The sequence below is a fragment of the Halichondria panicea genome, chromosome 7 (assembly GCF_963675165.1).
Source record: "Halichondria panicea chromosome 7, odHalPani1.1, whole genome shotgun sequence".
Lineage (NCBI taxonomy): Eukaryota > Metazoa > Porifera > Demospongiae > Suberitida > Halichondriidae > Halichondria > Halichondria panicea.
Window position 1 is genome coordinate 4,666,200 of NC_087383.1, and position 21,241 is coordinate 4,687,440.

General features: G+C 39.4%; 3 protein-coding genes across 4 annotated transcripts; all 3 read right to left on the reverse strand.

The window, feature by feature from the left end:
- Positions 1-767: 767 nt before the first annotated feature.
- LOC135338841 (N-acetylgalactosamine-6-sulfatase-like) lies at positions 768-6,733 on the reverse strand. Its single transcript, XM_064534922.1, has 13 exons — positions 6,569-6,733; positions 6,382-6,505; positions 6,218-6,292; positions 4,210-4,312; positions 3,939-4,082; positions 3,706-3,894; positions 3,511-3,647; positions 3,353-3,456; positions 3,166-3,302; positions 1,540-1,642; positions 1,359-1,480; positions 1,192-1,309; positions 768-1,136 (listed from the first exon to the last, which is right to left on the reverse strand). The coding sequence occupies exons 1-13, from the start codon at positions 6,671-6,673 to the stop codon at positions 1,053-1,055; spliced, it is 1,545 nt and encodes a 514-aa protein (XP_064390992.1). The 5' UTR covers positions 6,674-6,733; the 3' UTR covers positions 768-1,052.
- A 1,818-nt stretch (positions 6,734-8,551) lies between these two features.
- Positions 8,552-14,357, reverse strand: LOC135338848 (thialysine N-epsilon-acetyltransferase-like). Its single transcript, XM_064534930.1, has 6 exons — positions 14,240-14,357; positions 14,109-14,160; positions 13,966-14,040; positions 9,065-9,211; positions 8,963-9,003; positions 8,552-8,912 (listed from the first exon to the last, which is right to left on the reverse strand). The coding sequence occupies exons 1-6, from the start codon at positions 14,336-14,338 to the stop codon at positions 8,748-8,750; spliced, it is 579 nt and encodes a 192-aa protein (XP_064391000.1). The 5' UTR covers positions 14,339-14,357; the 3' UTR covers positions 8,552-8,747.
- Positions 14,358-14,524: 167 nt separating this feature from the next.
- On the reverse strand, positions 14,525-21,142 carry LOC135338847 (thialysine N-epsilon-acetyltransferase-like). Of its 2 annotated transcripts, XM_064534928.1 has the most exons (6): positions 20,945-21,142; positions 20,777-20,837; positions 20,630-20,704; positions 14,906-15,052; positions 14,818-14,858; positions 14,525-14,768 (listed from the first exon to the last, which is right to left on the reverse strand). In XM_064534928.1, the coding sequence occupies exons 1-6, from the start codon at positions 21,107-21,109 to the stop codon at positions 14,604-14,606; spliced, it is 654 nt and encodes a 217-aa protein (XP_064390998.1). In that variant the 5' UTR covers positions 21,110-21,142; the 3' UTR covers positions 14,525-14,603. The 2 variants fall into 2 exon arrangements, with proteins under 2 accessions (XP_064390998.1, XP_064390999.1); XM_064534929.1 differs by lacking the exon at positions 20,630-20,704 and having other exon boundaries at positions 20,945-21,139.
- Positions 21,143-21,241: the final 99 nt, after the last annotated feature.

Sequence of the window (21,241 nt, forward strand, 5' to 3'; positions counted from 1 at the left end):
GCAATAATAAATGTCCCACTGTAACTGATTTTCATGCTGAATGAGACTGTACTTATAATTATTAGTGGATTAATGGCTGCTCAGGCAAGGTACATGTAATTACTCTGCAATTTCTCTTCGTACGGGAACAATATTTGCCAGGTAGCAGCCATACTATACATGTACTCCTACGTTTTTCGCATTGTTATGTGGTTTGCAAACGATTCTGTTTGCTGAAAATGCTCTACCACCATTGCAGGTGCATGCATGTGTGAGGCAATTTAGATTCGTAAACTAAACCTTCAGAATATACGGCACTAAGGTGGTGGCCAAGAAGGGTTGACTTGTTAGCGTTAACTAAGCCATAATAATACCAATAGTTAATTATGATCATTTTGTACTACATGTTTTGCATGCATGTATATAGTAGTCAAATCAGCAGAAAATTTGACACTTTGCGATCTAACTTGCGTTCTGGCAAGAATCGTGATGTCATTTTTTGCGAAACGATCAGTTGATACCCAAAAACATTTAACAATCAAGGGCATATCGACCTGCCCTTGATGTATAATAATTTTATATACACTTTTCTATAATTATACCACCTTGATACAAACAATTATGTGAATTCAATCAGATACCGTCGTTGATAAAGCGTCATCGTCCGTATAGCACCATTTTGTGTACATAATTAATAACGTTGATCAAGCGTATTGTTGATTAATCAGAACGAAATGTTAATTATCGATATTAATTAATTCCACTCCCTCTCCCACCCAGCATTATAATTATAGTCTCCAAAAAATAACGTAGTGCTGTAATTATTGCATCTACTTTACATTTCCACAACATTAAATTTGTTTGCGTCCAGAAGCAGTTTGAGTACCATCAAGTAGATCTATACTCATATAGATTCAACCTAGGAACAAGAACTAATTGTGTTACTTTTCCCATTATATACAAAAACAAAAAATAATGGGGAGATCATCAATCAAATTTACTGTTACAGGTATAAAAATAATAACGTGTGGGACTTACTAACTCCACTATTGTTTTGCTATCTTGTAGTAGTTTTAATGGGGCCAGTTACACAGTTTTTTGTTACTAGGAGGGGGTTGATAGCATTTAAAGTGTTCACAGCCAGGTGGGGACCAGTTCTGGATGCAAAAGAAAACGTAATGTTAATTCCTTCTCTAAAATAATGTTACCTACCATCACAGAGTCATCACAATAGTTAAGAACAGGCTCTCCAAAGATCATTTTTTTGTGGTGTTCTGCCACAATAGGTCCAATAATATCCATTGTATCCGTGTACTCTCGAGTTGTGTTTCTTTATGAGATCATAATAATTGTGCAACTACATATGTCAAAAGTTATACCTGATTTGATACTTTTCGCCAGGGTCCTTGCCCAAATGAAATAGTACAGGCATCCCTGTGTAGTTCGTTTGATTGTGAGTTGTTACCCCAACCACTTCCTCACCAGGACAAAAATCAGTACCCTGTTGAAGTGTGGCTTGCATAGTAATGTGTTCTCGAGAAGCCTAATTGGCAACTGTACCTTTTTGAATTCTTCAATAGAGTTGGACCATGTCCAGTAGTGAGCCTTGTATTGACCATATCTGACCGCCATAAGCTCGTTTCCACGATAGTAAAATATTGGTCTGCAGCACAACAATAAATTATAGATTTGATGAGAGCGGTAGCAAGGAATGTTCTACACTTATATATAGCATCAAGAGTTTATAAGGTTCCTGCATGGTTTTCAAGCATAATAGGTGCATGAATTAAAAGCGCAATTTCTCAGCGGTTTCGTATACTATAGTCACACCTGCATTATTTAATTCATGTGAAGTGAACATAGTAATAATATTGACAAAGCTGGACTCTTGTTTATAGACGTTTTTACAGGGTCAATAAACCACATGCAGTGTGTCCAGTTGTAAACAAGATAACACTATAATTATAAAAACGTAATTATTGTATTACAGTAGTGTATGCAAAATAAGAAATGAATTTATAATTAGGTGCTGAAATGTCCATGCAGTGCGCATAATTAGGGCGGCATTATTTCAATAATAATTATTTACTGTATGGCTGAATTTACAGCTACACAGACACACAAACACTATACAGTTGAGCTAAACTCTGGGTCATCCGAATCTCGATTATCAAGATGAAATATACAGCCAAATTTCACAGCAAACACCTGCTTACACATGCGCATTAAGTGTCCACATGGTTGTTGTGTTGCTGATTAGCAGAAGCAGCTGAACGCTTCAGCTTAGTCTACAGTATAGCTTTATTCTGTCCACTGATGCATTATGTGGACTACTACACTTGTAAGAGTTCTGGACATCGTTTGCTGATTTTTGCGTGCAGAGGCTACTCGAATTATTGATGAGATAAACATTCTGATATCCCATTAATAATTATTTCAGCCATCCGGATGAGGGGGGAATACCGTCTCTTAGAACACCTACACCACATATCTTTGAACAAACAAACATTCCAGATAGGTACCAAATCACCAAATATAGTATAAGCCTTTGACTCTACTATTATTCTCAAAAAGTAGCTTAAATTAGGAAATCTTGTAAAAGCAGCAAGAATATATACCATTCAGCCACTTTGCTGACTAGGTACAACTGTTGGAATTATATTACGTAACTGAAATGTGGATCAAAACAGAAAGTACTGGAGTTTTTAATCCCTTGTTTCTCCACCTGCGTTTTCCTCTCATTATCTACAGTTTAATTCTAATTAACTCACTCCACCACGCTCACGATAACTGATCTAGCTATGAATAATAAATTATTGCTGATCTTGTGACCTACAGACAATGAGATTCATCAAATGCAGCCATGTGACTATACATTTTTAATGTTTTATTGCAGCTTCGTGATCAGCAATAAAACAAGCTAACGTGTTTTAATTATGTGCACTCGGATAATGCAATAATGCTCTCACTTACCTTGTGCATTACGTAACCGAAGCATTATTGCACTATCCTCGTATATACGTACACACATATTAAAACCCTAGTTACTGCTAGCTAAGCGTGATCAAGAGTGCATAGTGTGATACATAATGATTTACATGCAGTATTCCACCTAATTATATTAACCATAATTATTTCATCTGTGCCATTCATTACTGTCATGTCACTCTGCATAATTATATCTACCTTGGGATAGTTTTTCCATCTCTGAGTACTGGAAGTAAACTTATTCCATCAATGATACGGTCGTTAGGTTGTGGGATACCAGCAATATCCAGTGCTGTTGAAAACCAATCCATGAGAGATCCCAGTTGATGAAGAACCTTCATCATGAAAGAAAATTGGATCAGAGAAAATTTGGATTTTTGATTACCTGCCCAGGCTTAATGATACCTGGCCACCAAGCAATAGCAGGCTCTCTCACCCCACCTTCAAAAGTAGTTTCCTTACCACAGAGAAATGGTCCATTGGAACCACCTATAGATTGACAGTAGTCCTAACAGATACATATGCACTAGTAATTTGACAAACCATTTTCTTTGGCATAAGTTGCAGCACCATTATCCGATGAAAACATCACAAAAGTGTTATTATCAATTCCCAATGATTTTAGCTTGTTTATAATTTGTCCAATACCATAGTCTAACTCACGGACAGCGTCTCCATATCTGCAAGAGAAATAATGAAATGAAAAGAGCCTATTATTATCAGCAATCATGAACGTACAAGCCTCTTTCACTGGCTCCCAGGAAAGGCCTTGAAGCATACAAAGGGTCATGCGTGGCATCTGGAGTCCAGTACAAAAAGAATGGCTTAGAAACTTCAACACTCTTGTCAATAAACTCCAGTGCCTCTTGTATGTACAGCTGGGTTAAGTTGGATTCTCCTAGATTGATCTCGAAATCCTCGTAATATCTGTGTATCGCATAGTGTAATAGTGTATATTCAATTAACCCCACCTTCCAGCCATAACTTCATCTTTATAGACGGGGATATTAGGAGCATTTTTGTTGTTATACGGACCAAAGTGGCAGTTCGGAGCTCCAAACCATTCATCGAAGCCACGCCTAAGTGGATGAAACTGTGGCTGCTGACCTAAGTGCCTGGATCGTGAAGATAAACCGAATCGTTTAAGGACAATGGTGGCCACAGTGCTTTTACATGGGTGCTTCATAATTACGGTACACAGCAGGTTATTGGGATATTATAGTGTCAAACATGGACACTCACCACTTGCCAATAATCTTAGTAGAATACCCAGCTTGCTTTAACAACTCTGGAAACAGGATTTCATTCGGAGAAATACCACCGTCAATATTCTGTGGTGTGTATGCTAAAGAAAATAATGTAATTAATGATGCTACTTACATGTTATACAAGACCACAATTAGGCTGGTGGTATCGGTACATAATAATTACTATAGGTAATACGCATATGCATAAAATTCCTCGCGTATAGAAAGTAAGTAGACTTGTTAGAGAGTACGAGTAGAGAGTAAGATATGGACGCCTGCCTCTGGAAACAAGGTGTCTGGGTAATCGAGTCTGTCTCACCGTGGAAATGTCATCCCCTTGACAATTTTTGATGATTAGCCTATGCAGGAACTTGACTGGAGGTGGGCGTAATGCCATTGACAACAACAATGTAATGCATGAGCATAACAGTCTTCTCGACCAACACAATAAAGAGTTAAGTCATCATACATGTAGATATAGAAGCATAAATTGAAGAAAGAGAACGGAGATTCTCGAAATGTTTGATAAGGGTAGAGCAAAGATCGGCGACCATGTATAATCGATCACTGCTACCAGTGTTGTTAGGACAACTACGAACTCTTTTGCCTATCATAATGTAGCTCTTTAGACTACCGATATTACCGAATGTCATTGAAAATGCTGTATAACCGTTAGGCACTGACCCTCTGGTACGAACTGCAGAACTCAGCTAACTAACTATAGCTGTGCTTACATGCACTTGTACGTCCATGTAGTCCTTGCAACCAGCTTTGCTAATTAGAGTATCTTGCCAGCAGAGCTAAAAGTTAGCAGCACTACACTACCCCCTCAATGCAGCCCGATATTCATGCACTCCTGCATGGTGTTAGCAATAACAGTGCTGATAAAATCTCAACGGCATGCATGTAAGGAAAGGCCATGAATAACATCAGTGATAATCGATACATCATTGCAATTTCCTAATTTAAGAGCATAATTTATACAACAGCATAATAATTATTATTGTGACATAGGCTGGACAGAACGCCATATAGGTGCCAACTGTCCTGAAACTACTCGAATTTGGAGCCGCTGTCCTGTGTCCCATCTAGAAACTGCTATTTACCTGGATTTTCAAGGTTGCTGCTGGATAATAAAGAAAGCTCAAAATACTGTAACTATACTTAAATCAGTGGTGTAGGAAGCAATTTCTCAATAATTATTATGGGGGATCTGGTTTTTTAATAGAAAAAATGTACGGCTATCTACATATAGAGCAGCTTGATAAGTCATCTCTACTTAATAGGCTAAAGATGGGGGGGGGGGGGGAGGGGGGGGAGGGGGGGGGGACTCCAGGGGCTGGAGCCCCCCTTCCTACACTATACTGTAAATCATTTAGTTTCTTGCACACTATTGTCTGTCTATCGCTATGAGCAACTTGCAGTTTTTTTGTCCTGAATTTTTCTTTGGAGGTTGGCACCTATGCAACACCTACCTAATTTGGGAGTTGCGTACTCTTCCTAATAAACTCTTGGTATGACCTTATTAGGCCACTGTTAGTTGCATACTTGTTTCAGATGAGAATACTAGCTCAACCCGATGAGGGAGGGAGGTCTTCATTACCCATTATCCCATTATTTGATGACGTCATATCCTGTTTTTTTTAAGTGACTAAATACACAAAAGGACGGAGTCTGAACATAAAAATAGAAAATTTTTTGGTACGCACTGGCTTTTTGGTGCACAATGCAACTTGCACATGGCACATAGTAAAATAATGCAATGTCAGCAAACAAAAGGACTTTGACCTCAAATAATGGCTGACATCAGCAATAATGACTTAATTGAGGTGAGAACAAACCGAGGAGGGAGGTTGATCTGAAACAAGTATGCAACTAACAGTGGCCTTAATATTTAATTATTGGGATAGGAAATTTGCAAGATAGGAAATGGAGAAGAGCTCACTGTTTCATGCATGTGCATTTGGTGTATAAAATTCATGTGCATTTGGAGAGGAGCTCACCGTTTCTAGCATGTGCATTTGTTGTATAAAATCCATTTCTTATCGGCAACCTTCCTGTCAGTAATGCTGCGCGTGCTGTATCAACACAAAAGCATAGAAGATGAGAACACTAAATAAAGCGGACCACACTGGCCATAGATAATGACATAAACAAACCTACGTACATGGAGAACATAGAGGATTGGCAGAGTAGAAATTTGGTAGGAGTGCACCACTTGATGCTAGTTGATCCAAATTGGGAGTTTCCTTTGAAGGATTACCATAAGCTCCTAGGTCTCCCCACCCCATCTATAAAAACATTACTGCTCAATCAAAGATACAATGTTTGTCACTGCACTACTATGGGCTCACGTCGTCCATCAGCATAAGAATAATGTTCTTAGACGATGAAGCTTCTGAGGTCCATGCTTTTGTTAGAAACAGAGCAATTACTATGAAGCAGCTAAGCACATCCATATCTACAGCGCTAGTGCTAGTGCTAGTAGATTGTTGCAGACGTGTAATCACGCCCTTTCTAAATCAGAGAGAGGGAGTGGTTCACGCCTACTAGACTTGCACTCTGGACTTGCGCGCGACGTTGGACAGGTCAAAAACAACTCGTGGAAGACAACAAGAGCTTAGTCGTACAATAAAATTGATGTAAGGCACAAATAAATATATAATTATTTCATTACGCAGACATTCCTCACTAACTACTCCGATGTCCACGGGATGCTTCTGCCGGCCTTGTCGAGTCCCCGGCTGGCTACAGTCGCACGGATATCAAGCTACCGTCTAGCTAGAAACAATTTCTGCGGCCCAAAAATTCTGCGAATTCTGCGAAAGAATGAGTAAACACAGAAATATTATCCGCAAATGCTTTATTAATTTAACAGTTGAAGTTTAAGTCGCAGAAATATTATCCGCAGAAGGTATTTTTACAGCATTCGCAGAATTTTTGGGCCGCAGCATTTTCTATCTATACGGTATTTCCTTCCAGTGTGACTTTCTTCTAGTATGACCGAACGAGAACAAACGGCCTGGTCTCAAGGCTAGGAATACAGAGATACAATGATAGAGTGCGGATCGGATCAACGAGCGGTATCATACCTAGCTTTTGCAGGAGGTGGCACGAGTTAATTACTGTCACAAGTAATCATGACGCGTACGCCAATCACCGACTATAATGTTGGACATGTCAACAACGTGGTGAAGCCATCAAGACTGCTTCATCATCACTGGAAGAGAAGACTAGGGCTCTCCAAGTAGGGGTTGGTAGATTATGCTCGAGATATTACCTATTATGCTCAAGTAAACAGCCTATTATTCTTTTTCAAATTGCCTATTCTTTTCAAATCGCCTATTATTCCCACATTATTCCTCCAAAAAAAACATAGGCCCCATGTCGTCACACAAGTATAACATCAGCCACGTGACTCTATCTATATTAACACTATAATATAGAATTTCAAAAAGATTTAAACCAGTACTTCCAAATGTTTGTATACTAGATCTATGACTCGTACAACCTGTATTTCTGTGAAAAAAATAATTGTAGTAAATGTGCCTATTATGCCAGCGTAATTCTTCTCACCAAAAAGATGCACCTATATTGTGCTCAAAATTATGCTAGCATAATCTACCAACCCCTATCTCCAAACGTACTATCAGGACCACCTCACTTCCATTATAAGTGCCTAATTGATATACACATGTATAGTTTTTTCTGGTTCTATGTGCTTTTTTTAACCATGATAATTAGACTCCCTAAATACACGCCGCCAGCCGCCAGGAGTCCAATCTCCAAAAGAAACGTACGACCTCTGGATTTCTCACCTTTATAATTAATTAATGGTCTTACCATTCATGTTCATTCTAATTACAGCACCACTCTAATTATACGAAACTTAAATATTTGCAATATAGCCGTATAAATGGAAAATATTGGCGAGCATATAATTATATGTGGCAATTTGGCAAATTTTACATATTCATTAATTATTGTACAGCAGCGGACGCACGTCATTGCCATAGTAGCATGCCCGTGACGCCAAATTGGAGATACTTTACTCTAATAATTATTAACCCTTCTGTTCAAATGTCAAATGGCTTACCAAAATGTTTCTGTTTACTATAAACTCTTAATAGTCTCACAAAAAAGGTTAAGAGTGCTATGAACAAATGTGGTACATATACATATAATCATTAAATTATAATAAATAATTTTCATGCAGGCTAAATATCTAGACTCTACAGTCTACATGTATATATTCATACGAAATAAGACTGAGGTGTATCTTGCTGATCAGTATAATTATAGTGACTGTACCTTCGAACGCATTCACCTGAGTGGTGTTGTATAACTCGAGGATAATAAATAATATAATTTTGTGGTTACAAGGATTGATCAAACCTTGAAATGTGTGGTTGCGGAATTTCAAATCACAGTCTAGAGTCTAGTTTATATACCTACAACTCAACCTTTAGACTTTGGTACAACAAAAATTAATAATTATAGGCAACATAACATTTATGTAAACCAAATCCACAATCATTCTGAGCTAAAGATAAACTTCTCCATTTCTTTTTTGTCCATTCTGATCGTCAGCCACTCTCGCAAACACTTTCCCCCGATACGCTCGTACAAATCAAAGGCTTTAGTGTTACTGTCTAGTACCTGCCATACCATTCTTTGGCAGTCTTTAGTCTTGGCCACCTGTGTGCAGGTTAACGTACTTGCAAAATGTCAATGTAATTTTTCGTTACCTTGGCACATTCTCTCATCAAAGCTGTACCAAAACCAGTGTCTGATAATATCGGAGTGAATATCCTTAATAGTCAGGCAACCTTCAATAATTATTGTCTCACTTCTGTATTGCTGTCTTACGAATAGATCCTCTAGAAATAACACTCGTCCCTCCCAAGTAGAGTAGTTGAAGAAGTAGAGAGCATACCCAACGAGTCTCTCATTCTTCACCATCTTTGAGCTTCGCAAATCAGGTGGAGACGTACTTTCTGCATGGGAGACGAGCAAACACAGTAATACTTTCCATGTGATGAATGGATGAACTAGATAGCACTGACGTGCTAAACCCTAAGCGGTGTGTTTAGCTTTAGCTAGCTCAACGAATTTAACATCAAAATTTGCCACTATAGAGCCTCGATTATCCGACTTGGCAAATGATCGTGCTCCTTTATCTTCTGCGCACTAAATAAGCACTGCTGTTATCAGGTGGATCAAGGCGTTGCATGCATGGTTTATCCATTCAGTTATCCAGCCTGCCTGCCTTTGGAACTTAGGTGTCGAGGTTCTACTGTATTAAAATAAAATACCACGGGTAGGGGTTGGTAGATTATGCTGGCATAATGGACACATTTATAACAAGTATCCTTTATGAAAATAATACGCAGGTTTTGAAATTAGTAAATTTTGTATAGGCCGTACTGGGTGGTTATTAGAGTATATTTTAATAGATAGAGACATGTGGCCATCATTATTTATAGTACTTGTGCGACAACATGTGGTCTATATTGTGCTTTGGAGGAATAAGCGATTTTAAGTAGGCCCTGATTCTCATAAAAATCTGATTATTTCCAAAAATGTGACATAATACAAAATTAGGACGTAGACATAAACACAACACACAACAGGCTGACACAAGACATAATTAATATATAATGATTCTCAGTGTTTGCTAACTTGCTACCTCAGCCATTTTTGCTATGAGAATGTCGTCCTCATCGTTAATTTAACACTCATCTCATGAAACAGTGCAGCTTCGAAGCTCTTTCCTTTACTTAGCAGCTAGCATTCTGCATATCTAACTTCTAAATAAATTATATTAACAGACTGTGCTATACACAATCTGAAAAGACTGCAATAGCCTTCAATATAGTCAACTTGAGAACGAAGCGAATTATTTTGCAAATCCATAAATTGCAATGCAAGAAAACATGACTAAAATCCTGTGGACGCTCTTACTTGCATGCACACCATTTATTATTGAGCTATAGCAGTTTACACACACAAACACACTACCGTATACCTCTCTGCTCGTGCGCACACTGAGGCATAACTTGTTGTGTTGAGGCTATCCATTGAGGCTATCCATGTAAACGCAGCTAGCGCTATGGCATCCAATTAGTGAGCAGACTCAGAATACACAAGGCAGACCAGACCAATGGACTACTAACACTCGTGGCCGCCTACGTGCCTCGAGTTAATAATAGCGAAGTCAAGTATAGATCCACAGTACATTCTAGTGGCCATAATCGTTCAGTCGTCTCGTGGGTATTCTAATTAGCTAAGCACCGGAACAGAAAATAATTTAGTTAAGTTAATGCTCAATTACAACAGAACATATTTGAGGTTGGGTGCTAGAGCGGTATATCATCAAGGGCGCGTATAAAAAGAGAAGAGAGCACGCAACTGACTAGCCTCGATCCCAGGCCGAGTTTTCGCTTTTATAACGGTTAGGCGAACAACCGTTATAAAAGCGAAAACTCGGCCTGGGATCGAGGCTAGCAACTGACTCAATGTGTGAGTAAAAACCAAAGCCAGTACTTTACACACAAATCTATTAATAGAAGTAGATAATTATTACCAAGGGCATGCAACTTACTATATCTAGTACACGTAGCGAGCAGAATTCAAATGTGGGCGGATGAACGAATTTAGTTTAATTGCATGAATTGCTAAAAATAGAAATTTTACATTCATCTGCCCTTGAATTCATAGCTATTGCATGCCCTCTTCTTGGTGTCATGGTCTATCAGGTTGATTTATCGGAACGTGAATGACACTGTACAACCCGATTACGTTTCTAACTATTACGAATTGCAATCCGTGCCAAACCAAATGGCCGTACTTCAGAGAGTAGCGATTCTACTGTATTTCATGTATAATACCATAATTGATGTAATTACAGCGCCAGAAATAATTAATTCCACTTCTGAGTGGCGCATCTTTAGAACACAAAAAATTGCGTTCAGCCCAAGCTGGTGCCTAAATTATGGTGGCGCTTAACTAATACAGCTAATTGAGGAAAATAATGGGTGTGGTCTTGTTATACGTATACGCTGCACAGCTGCATTGTTTTGCAAGTTTGTTTACTATATGCATGGATCAAGCAACTGAATGCTACAGAAGTGTTGTTCGTGGTTTCCAAAAATGTATGGTCTCCTACAATAAATGAAGAGTTACCAACTCGCTATTGCCAAACCTCCAATGAGAAACACTGTGGGGGGTGTTCCCAAAGAAATTTCTCGAATATGCTGGCATTTCATTGGTAGGGGTGGGACAATAACCTGCGTTGTAACTGGAAGGAGGCAGTGTTCCTTTTTACCGGAAGGTAGACTTGAGATACCTAATTGTATTTACAAGTTTCAGGGGGAAAAAAAGGACATTAAAAAGTTGAACTCACTGCTGATGGATATGAAGTATAAACCAATAGTACTTCAATTGACAGTAAAACATTTTTATTTACCCCTCCCGTTTATGTAAAATGATTGATTCTTTGGTGTCATGTACTTGTCTATTAAAACAGCATGATCATTCATTATAGTGTGATGCACGTTACCATTATAAGAGCTATAATTGTAGGAGGTAATGCTATGTTCAAGTACAATAAGGCCTTGGGTCTCAGTTTTCATCTTCAGTGATCAATTCAAACTCGGGTGAACTGATTGCTTTATCGGAATATTCGCTCACGTTCATCTCTCTATTAGAAAATAGTTCTTGATGAGTTCCAGCAATTGAAATGCTTCTGAGTCGCTTGAAAATGGATCTGAATCCTGGTTGGCACTTTCTTCTTGAGCCTGAAATCCCATTGTTTCTTCTCCAAAAACCTCGCTGATAATTTCTTCAATTTCTTTTCGGACTGTTTCATTTCGAATGAGGTCGTTTTCATGTCCACCAAGAGCATTGGATAGGTCTGTAACTAAAAAAGATTTCGTAATGATACTTGTGTTCAAATTAAGAGTGGAGTTTGCATTTTCAATCCAATCTAAAACCATTTGTTTAGAAGGTGCTTTTATTTTGTCGATGGAGAATCTGACTGCTCAAGTATACATGATTCACGAAGAATTGCTTTAACTGGCTTGTTTAAGCTTACATCAAGGGTTGCAAAACAGATGTACATCCGCCAGGGATCACTCGAACAGTGGTATTCGTTGAAGCAAAGGCACTCTGAACTGCTGTTGTAAGGTGTGCAGAGAAGGAATCAAGAAAAAGCAGAGAAGGCCTCTTCATCTTGACCCAAACCATTTGTATCCATTTGAGCATTTGGGGCTCATCTACCCATGCCTTGTTTTGATATGAAATGCAAGTATCCTCGGAGTTGGCTTTGACATTAATCAAGGTTCGTGTGGTAGTACCCTTGAATATTATCATTGGGGGCAACATTTTACCACTTGCTGTGCAGGCAAGAACAGCAGTAATTCTTCGCTTGTCAGAATTAGTTGACCGAACTCGAACGGATTTTTCCCCAATTTTTTCCACAACACAAGAAGGCACCATATCAAAGAAAACTGGAGTTTCGTCCATATTGGCTATAAGATCATACGAAAAATCACCATTCTGTCGTACATGGTACACGTCTTGTCGAAATCGTGCCATTTTTTCTTCGAGGTCTGCAGGCAACATTTGAGCGATTGAGGTTTGGCGTCGCAACGTCCAATTGTGCCGTTGAAAGAAACTCTTCATCCATCCATCTGAAGCTTTGAAGTGGGGGTTGAACGATGATGGAGCTTTTAAGCGTACAATCTGCTTCGATACAGGAGCATTACAATTGTCTCGCTTTTCAAGGATCCATTTGCTTATTTCTTGATCAACGGGTACGAAAGTTTCCTACCGTGTCCCTTCTTGAAAGTTCTTTTAACTCTGCGTGGATGTTTGATAGTGTCCATTTCTTCTTTTAGCCACATTTGTACATTTTTGTGATGTACTTGAAACTTTCTGGCAGCTTTCCTCCCCCCATGATGTCTGGCATACTGAGCAACCTTTGATTTTTGAGAAATGCTGTAGATTTGTCTCAGTTGTTTTGCTGCAGGGGATATAATTATGTACGGTAACTTGATGTATTATTAATTAAAAGTACCACCATAATTTAAGCACCACGGCGATTACTACGGACGGTATTATCTAATAGTGATTGTACATGCAAATTCCAACTACACGTACTCTCACCTGGATGTGTATTTGGAATTGCAGATGAGGAGGTCGAGGAGTGTGGCAAGTCAGTGTCAGACTCATCAGTGTCAGACTCAGAACCTACCATGCACTGGCAGTACTGAAGCAGAGCTAGGTGGTTGTACTTGTTCTTTCCTAGGTGGTCGGCCAACAGGGCGTTTTTCCTTGAAGGCATACTTGCTGTCGGTTTCCCTGTCTGGCTGTAAAACAACACTTCTAGGTGCTGAATCCGTCAGCTTAGTAGCAGAGAATAGGATCCTGAAGCCATCTAGAGAGATCTCTAGTCTGTCTAACCAAAGAGGTATTGTAGCGCGCATATAGCAACTGCCTCTAGCAACAGTGCAGTGCACAGCAACAGCACTGCAACAGTGCACAGCTACATTTTTATATAATTATTATTATTATTATGCGCATGCGCATAATAATTACGGGACGTTACAAACATGCCTATTTATAAGCGCCAGAAAACAAATAATTCCAGCAACGGTTGGCGCTTTTTTAGGACCTAAAAAATTATGCTGATGCTGACGTGGCGCTTAAATTATGGTGGCGCTGTAATTACACTAATTACGGTATGTACCTTGTGGATCTGAATTTAACTCCGCCACCAGTAAATGGAAATATTTCTCTTCCCCAAACCCATCTCGTAGAAGTTCTGGAGAAAGAAAACTTGGTTACCATCTTATATCCCACGTACAATTTTCACAGTAACAAAAACCTAACCTTTCTCACCAATCTTCAAGGCACAGGGTTCGTTTCGATGCTCAGCGAAGAGCTATAATTTATTATAAACATAATTATCGATTTATATGAAACGTCAAATAATTATTGGATGATGCAAGGCTTGCTCATACCTGAATCATCCACAAGACACTGGGAATGTCTTCTGCACTGGCTTGTCTGATGGTATGGCCTGAGCCTAGTGGGGCATCTCTCCTCGAATTTGAAGCCATAATTCACATGAATCGCATGCATGTAAACGCCTATTTCCCACGCCCACTTCCTCTCTGATCATTAATTTTTAGGCAGATAGGAACTTTCCCTTGCAAATGCCATACTGCATAGTATCTATGAAATACTGAAAATAAATTGTCCAGTGTTTTAATAATTATAGTCACTCATAATTATAGCCATACCTACAAGTTCAACTGAAGCCTTTGATTGTACATGTACAACAAAATGAATAAGCGCAACTCTATAATAAAATAAAATCCACGATCATTCTGAGCTAGAGATAAAATTCTCCATTCCTTTCTTGTCCATTCTAATCGTCAACCACTCTCGCAAACACTTTCCTCCAATACGCTCGTACAAATCGAAGGCTTTAGTGTTACTGTCTAGTACCTGCCACACCATTCTTCGGCGGTCTTTAGTCTTGGCCACCTGAATGTGTGCAGGTTAATGAGAAGCTACTTGCAAATTCGATCATTACCTTGGCACATTCTCTTATGAAAGCTGTTCCAAGACCAATATCTGATAGTCATTAAAAGTCAGGCAAACTACAATAATTATTGTCTCACTTCTGTATTGCTGTCTTACGAATAGATCCTCTAGATATAACACTCGTCCCTCCCAAGTAGAGTAGTTGAAGAAGTAGAGAGCATACCCGACAAGTCTCTCATTCCTCACCATCTTTGAGCTTCGCAAATCAGGTGGATACGTGCTTTCTGCATGAAAGATGAGCAAACACAAACAGTAGTGCTGTCCATGTGATGGAATGGATGAACTATAATAATATAGAGAGCTGACCGGTTGTATAAATAAGTATAATATATTATAACATCTCACAATCAGTGTTGAAAAGCCATACATACAAAATATATAGTGTGTATGTATATATGAAAACCTAGCATGCAGGAATATCAGTATGACAAGACAAACGACTGTGGTGTGCATGGTCAGACATAATTATTAGGATTAACAGAAGTCCGCAAAAATAAAGTCTATAGGGCACCTGGCATGCATTGAGTCAGCGTAGAGCCTTCCCATGAAATAATTAGGGCTGTAGTGCGCATGCATGTGTAATGGCGTGCCTTGCTAGCTAGTGTATAGCCAACGTGCTAGTATAGCCAACGAGCAAGGAAAGCTTCTTAGCTTTTACTTGCACAGGCGAAGCTTTAACATCAAAATATGCTACTATTAAAATGAAATAACTGCGGGTGCTGATGCCTCGATGAAAGCTAGCTGCACATGAAGCTACTGCTATTTAATAGTTGCTTGCGCTATGCAGGAATGGTGCAAGATAGTGGAAGTGATCGACCTGATAGTGGCTAAAAGGGTGTATGCCTATAAAGTTCAAAGTCCATACTTAATGGCTGCATTCAGTGCTTCTTGCAGCTACCAACAAATAGCTAGTATTTTAGTGCAGAGCTACAGAAGCTAAGTAATATCACAGGTTTTGCTATACACGAGTCTAAAGAGACTGCATTGGCCTTCAAAGTAGTCAAAACTCGCGGAACGGAGCATTATCTTCCAAGAAAGCATGACTAAAAGCCTATTGAAGCTCTTACTTGCACAGGTACGTACTATTTATCATTGAGCTATATATCAGTCTACATTACACACAAACACTATACCATATACCTCGCTGCGCATAACTATATTAACTTATTTTGTTGAGGCTATCTTGCATGGTTCAGACTTTGTTGGTTTTTAATCAAAAAGGTAACAGGACGTATAAAGATTACATGACACACAATACGTTAAGGTTCATTGACTCTTATCACGACTTATAGCAACTGCAACCACAGTCTTGCTAAACACTTTTTTTATCTTGTTATGTTATGTTACCATCCCAAACCGGTTTATTAGCGTATAATTATGCTGATAGGGTATAACAGCAGAGCTCTAGGCGCTTATATAATGAAAGCACCGCAGGTGCTGATGCCTCGGTGGAGATGCCAAAGCTACATAACATAAAGCTACTAATAGCTTTTAATACACATTATAGTTTAATATGCATGATGAACATTAATTTGCTACATGCAAACTTAAAGACTAGAGTGGGTAATGAATGATCGATCATGATTGTTGTTAAAAACGATGCTAAAAGTTCAAGTCTAAAATTAATAGCTGCATCAGTAGAGCCTTGCAGCTCTCTTTTGACTCTTGCAGCTAGTGTTCTAGTGCAGAGCTACCTACTAAGTAGAGTAGCAACACTCGGTGAACTAGTTTTGCTACGTGCTCTTCAGAAAAGGCTGCAATGGCATTCCAAGTAAGCAAAACTAGGCATAACTCGAGAACTTCAATCGGTACAGTAGTTCATACGAAAATTTGCATCAACAAAAATTACCCGCTATACGGTATAACCAAGGGCGTATAAAAGAAGAGAGGATGCAACAGCAAAAAAGCAGAATTCAAACGTGGGCGGATGAATGTGTGACTGTGCACAAAATTAATGTGCTAAATATTTTTAGCACTTCATGTCTACTTTGAATTCTGCACGCCCTCTCTTCTTTTATACGCACTTGGATATAGGTATTATTGAAGAAGTAGCTCATGCAGTTTCTGTAATTTGTAGTACGATATTGAATTAACATAACTTTCTTGCAACAATGGCCGCGTTATAATAATGTCTCAGGTAACTACTGCCCATCCTCGATTTCAATTACTAAACAAAAAATGGAATAAATCCAGTGGCGGGATCCAGGGGGAGATCCAAGGGAGCAAAGGTACCCCACTTTTGCTCACAATATTAGAATTGATTTTTAGCAATCCATGCAGTCATTTACAGTCATAATAATATTATTCTAACTTAAATGCAATAATCAGTAATGTCAATTACCTGCATGCAGTCAACTTTAGAACGAATAGAAACTAGCTAAACCAGTGACAGCTTCTTCTTTCTCAACTAATCGCTTCGCAAAATAATTATGCAATAGGAGCAAAATTGAGGGAAGCCCCCTGAACAGAGATGGGATAACCTTCGATTTAAGGTAACACTTACGAAGCCAGAGGTAGTTTCTTTTGGAGGTTGAAAAAATTATGTTAAAGTCGCGGTGTCGCATATTTAATGGGTCGCATCTAATTGGAGGTTACTCTACTATCCTCGATACAAGCACCTTAAGTTACATTGTTTCTAGCGGTCTGGAATCGAGGCTATGGTTTGACCTCTATTAATTTTAGGACGCGATGTAAAAAAATAATTTGTCAACCCATGTAACCAATAATGAAACTGGAACAATGAAAGCACCGCAGGTGCCTCGGTGGAGATGTCAAAGCTACATAACATAAAGCTTAATTTTATACACAGGATGAACATTTTTTAATTTGCATGCTGCATGCAAACTCAAAGAGTGGGTAATGATCGACCATGATTGTTGTTAAAAACGATTGATGCCAAAAGTTCAAGTCTAAAATTAATGGCTGCCATCAGCAGAGCCTTGCAGCTCTCTTCTCACTCTTGCAGCTAGCGTTCTAGTGCAGAGCTAACTACTAAGTACACTCAGTAAACAAGTTTGGCTACGTGCTCTTCCGAAAAGGCTGCAATGGCATTCCAAGTAATAGATAGCTTAGTTAGCCTTTTGTCTACATACATGTGTGATATTATAGTCTACGAATATTGTCATGCATTACTATTGATATTTGTACTATTTTCATATTTCACTGCGTTTCGTCTGACTGACTAAGTAAGTTAGTAAGTAAGTAAGTAAGTAACATTCTTGGAAAGCATTTCCTCCTTGTACAGACATTCCAAGTAAGTAAAACTCAAGAACGAAGCATTATTTTGCAAATCCACGAATGAAAACATGACTAGAAGCCTATAGAACTCTTACTTGCACTTCATTGATCCTTGAGCAGCTGTAGCAGTCTACACACACACGCACACACACACACAAAAAAACTACCGTATATCTCACTTGCGCATGCGCAGCACCAAGGCAGCTGTAGCAGTCTACACACACACGCACACACACACTACCGTATACCTCGCTTGTGCATGCGCAGCACCGAGGCATAAAAAGGGTTCAGTCCACCTCATTATTCTTCTCAGCATGGTCAGACAATTAAGTAACAGCTTGTCCAAAGAGTCCTTTCATGCAGAAGGATATCACCAGCTATATAGCTGTACAGCTCATAGATAAACACAATTATGAATCAATTCTAAAATTTCATTAATACCCTTCGCATAATCGCATAATTGGAAAAGCGCTTCAATTCGAGTACATTCGAGTACAAAAAACTTGCAGTTGAGCATGCGCTTAAAATAAAAGATACGCCAAGAGTCCATAAGAAGAGAAGAGTGTCGAACTACTGATACTTCTACACAAACACTGTGCACAAAGTAACAGGACTCGCGCGCGATAAAGTATTGTAAACTTACTAGTAATCTCCTAGTAAATGTTAACCGTGACGTTTTTAGGGGTGTGATAATCGAAAATTCTAGCTAGTTGTTCACGTTCAACGTTCAGAGCTCATGGAGCTGCTCACTGCACACTGATAGGAGACGATCTCTAATCATCTAAATAGAGACAATAGTCGAGTTGATCCTCTTCACTTGCACTCTTTACTCACTATTAACAAATCCTGTGCGTTGCGCAAACGACATCAATTGCGAGTTGCTCATGTGCAATTGACAGGATGTCATGTTACTTTGTGCACAGTGTTTGTGTAGAAGTATCAGTAGTTCGACACTCTTCTCGGACTCTTGGATACGCTAATAATCGAGCAAGCACTAATAATCCAGTTTGCAGTCAACTCTAGAACGTACAGAAGCTAGCTAAAACCAGTGGCAGCTTCTATATTTCTTTTGTATATACGCTGCTCGCGTTGCAAACTCAGCCACAGAGATAAGGGGCGGACCCAGGGGGTGGTTTTGAGGGGCTGAAGCCCCCCTTTTAAAAACTACCTATGTATTGCTAGTCTGAGGTTACAACAATTTTACCACCAACCTTGTTACTTATGCATCTGCATGTAGACTCACTGACTTAAGAGGTGCTAGACAACAGCCGGGTCTAGCTACTAAGAGTATAAAGGATCTAGGCTAGCTAGCTGGACCGCTAGTAGTCTCGCGGGCCATACTCCACAATCTGATACTACCAGATTGTGGTGTATGGCCCGCGAGACTAGCTAGCTAGCTAGACCATAGATAGAGTAGAAGAGGGATTGGAAACGGAAGTGATTCACGTGATGTTTTACAATGAAGTCTACGTAGTGGCTCTGGGACCATCCGTGTATCTCCTCATAACTCCCGCAAAAGCCCGGGAAACTTATTGCGTCCAAAGCATACATCTCAGAGCTACCCCCATTACTGAATCACATGCCCCCTGATAGTAGGTATCAATTGGAAATAATCTCGATTGTCGTGAAGTAGCTAGAGGTACACAGAGCGCTTTTTCATGCTTGTGTTCCTATAGTACCTTTGATATAGCTAAGGCTTTGTAACTAAATAGTGTCCTGTGTCCCAAATGGCCTCAAGTATTAGAGAAAGTTGATGTTTAGCAGCAGAACTGCTCGTGGACTTCTTACAGAGAGCAAACAATTCTCATGAATTATTTATGTTTAGTCCACGTGTTAAAAAGTAAGCCTTGATTAAACCGCGGAGATACACGGATGGTACTTCGAGGGTACTTCCGTTTCCAATCCCTCTTCTACTCTATCTATGGCTAGACTTACATACTAATTTAAAGTGCATAGGTCAACTATTGCTATTGCTGAGTCAGCTCCTTGTGCAATGTTTTGTAGCCTCGATCCCAGGCCTCTCTTCCTAGGCCTTGTGAAGGAGGCTATTGTGCATGCTGCTGCAACTTGGAGCAGATCTCAGACTTTTTCAGCTAGTTGCAAGCCTTACCTCCTCTCACTCTCAGTGCAGTCTGAGTAAGCATTGTGATTCTTTCATTAATTTTAATGTACCAAGAGTGCGTGAATGTGCATGTAACATCTACAGTATCATCTACAGTATACAATCCTTTTGTTGATAAGAATGAGTTTTTTGTATTAACTTTTTCGTATTCAGTATTCATAAGAAAGTTCAAAGGTCAAATTGTGAGCAAATTGTAAAAAGCAAAAAATTTCGCCTCTGGCAAGGCGGGAGGAGGACCCTGGGTGGCTCCACCACCCTCGTGCGGGGCTTTGCCCCTTTCTACTAGCCCCCCCCCTTTCATTTTTCCTGGATCCGCCCCTGGAGATAGCACACCATGTGGGCAGAGATTAAACCAGAAGGGGCATAACCTCAACATAATTATTTCTTTTACCCTTTTCTGGATTCGCCATTGGTATAATGTACCTCATACATGATATGTTACCTTGTGGATCTGAATTTAACTCCGCCACCAGTAAACGGAAATATTTCTCTTTCCCAAACCCATCACGTAGAAGTTCTGGGGGAAAGAAACTTTATTACCATTTCATTCATCGCCATGCACAAACTTTCACATTAACATTAACCTAACCTTTCTCGCCAACCTTCATGATCTCCAAGGCACAGGGTTCATTTTGATGCTCAGCAAAGAGCTATGATAATTTATATAGATGTACGTACTATGATATGAAAATCAATGTCTATGTCTGTCATAGATACTTACTTACTTGCTTAGTAGATCATGGTGCACTGCTCGCACCTGAATCATCCACAAGACACTGGGAATGTCTTCTGCACTGGCTGGTCTGATGGTATAGCCTAGGACATCTCTCTTCGAATTTGAAGTCATTTTAATAATTAATGAACTCTGATCCATCCTAGTCTCATGGATCAGGAGGGGGCTGATCCATGAGACTAGATCCATCCCAGGCCTCTCTGTTGTGAAGGAGGCGGGGTTGACTTGGGGCGCATGCGCAAGCAAAGTTCATTTGAGGTGCGAATAATAATTGTAAGTGGGTGCTTAGTTTTTGAAGTTGTCACTGTTAATGTTGTGAGT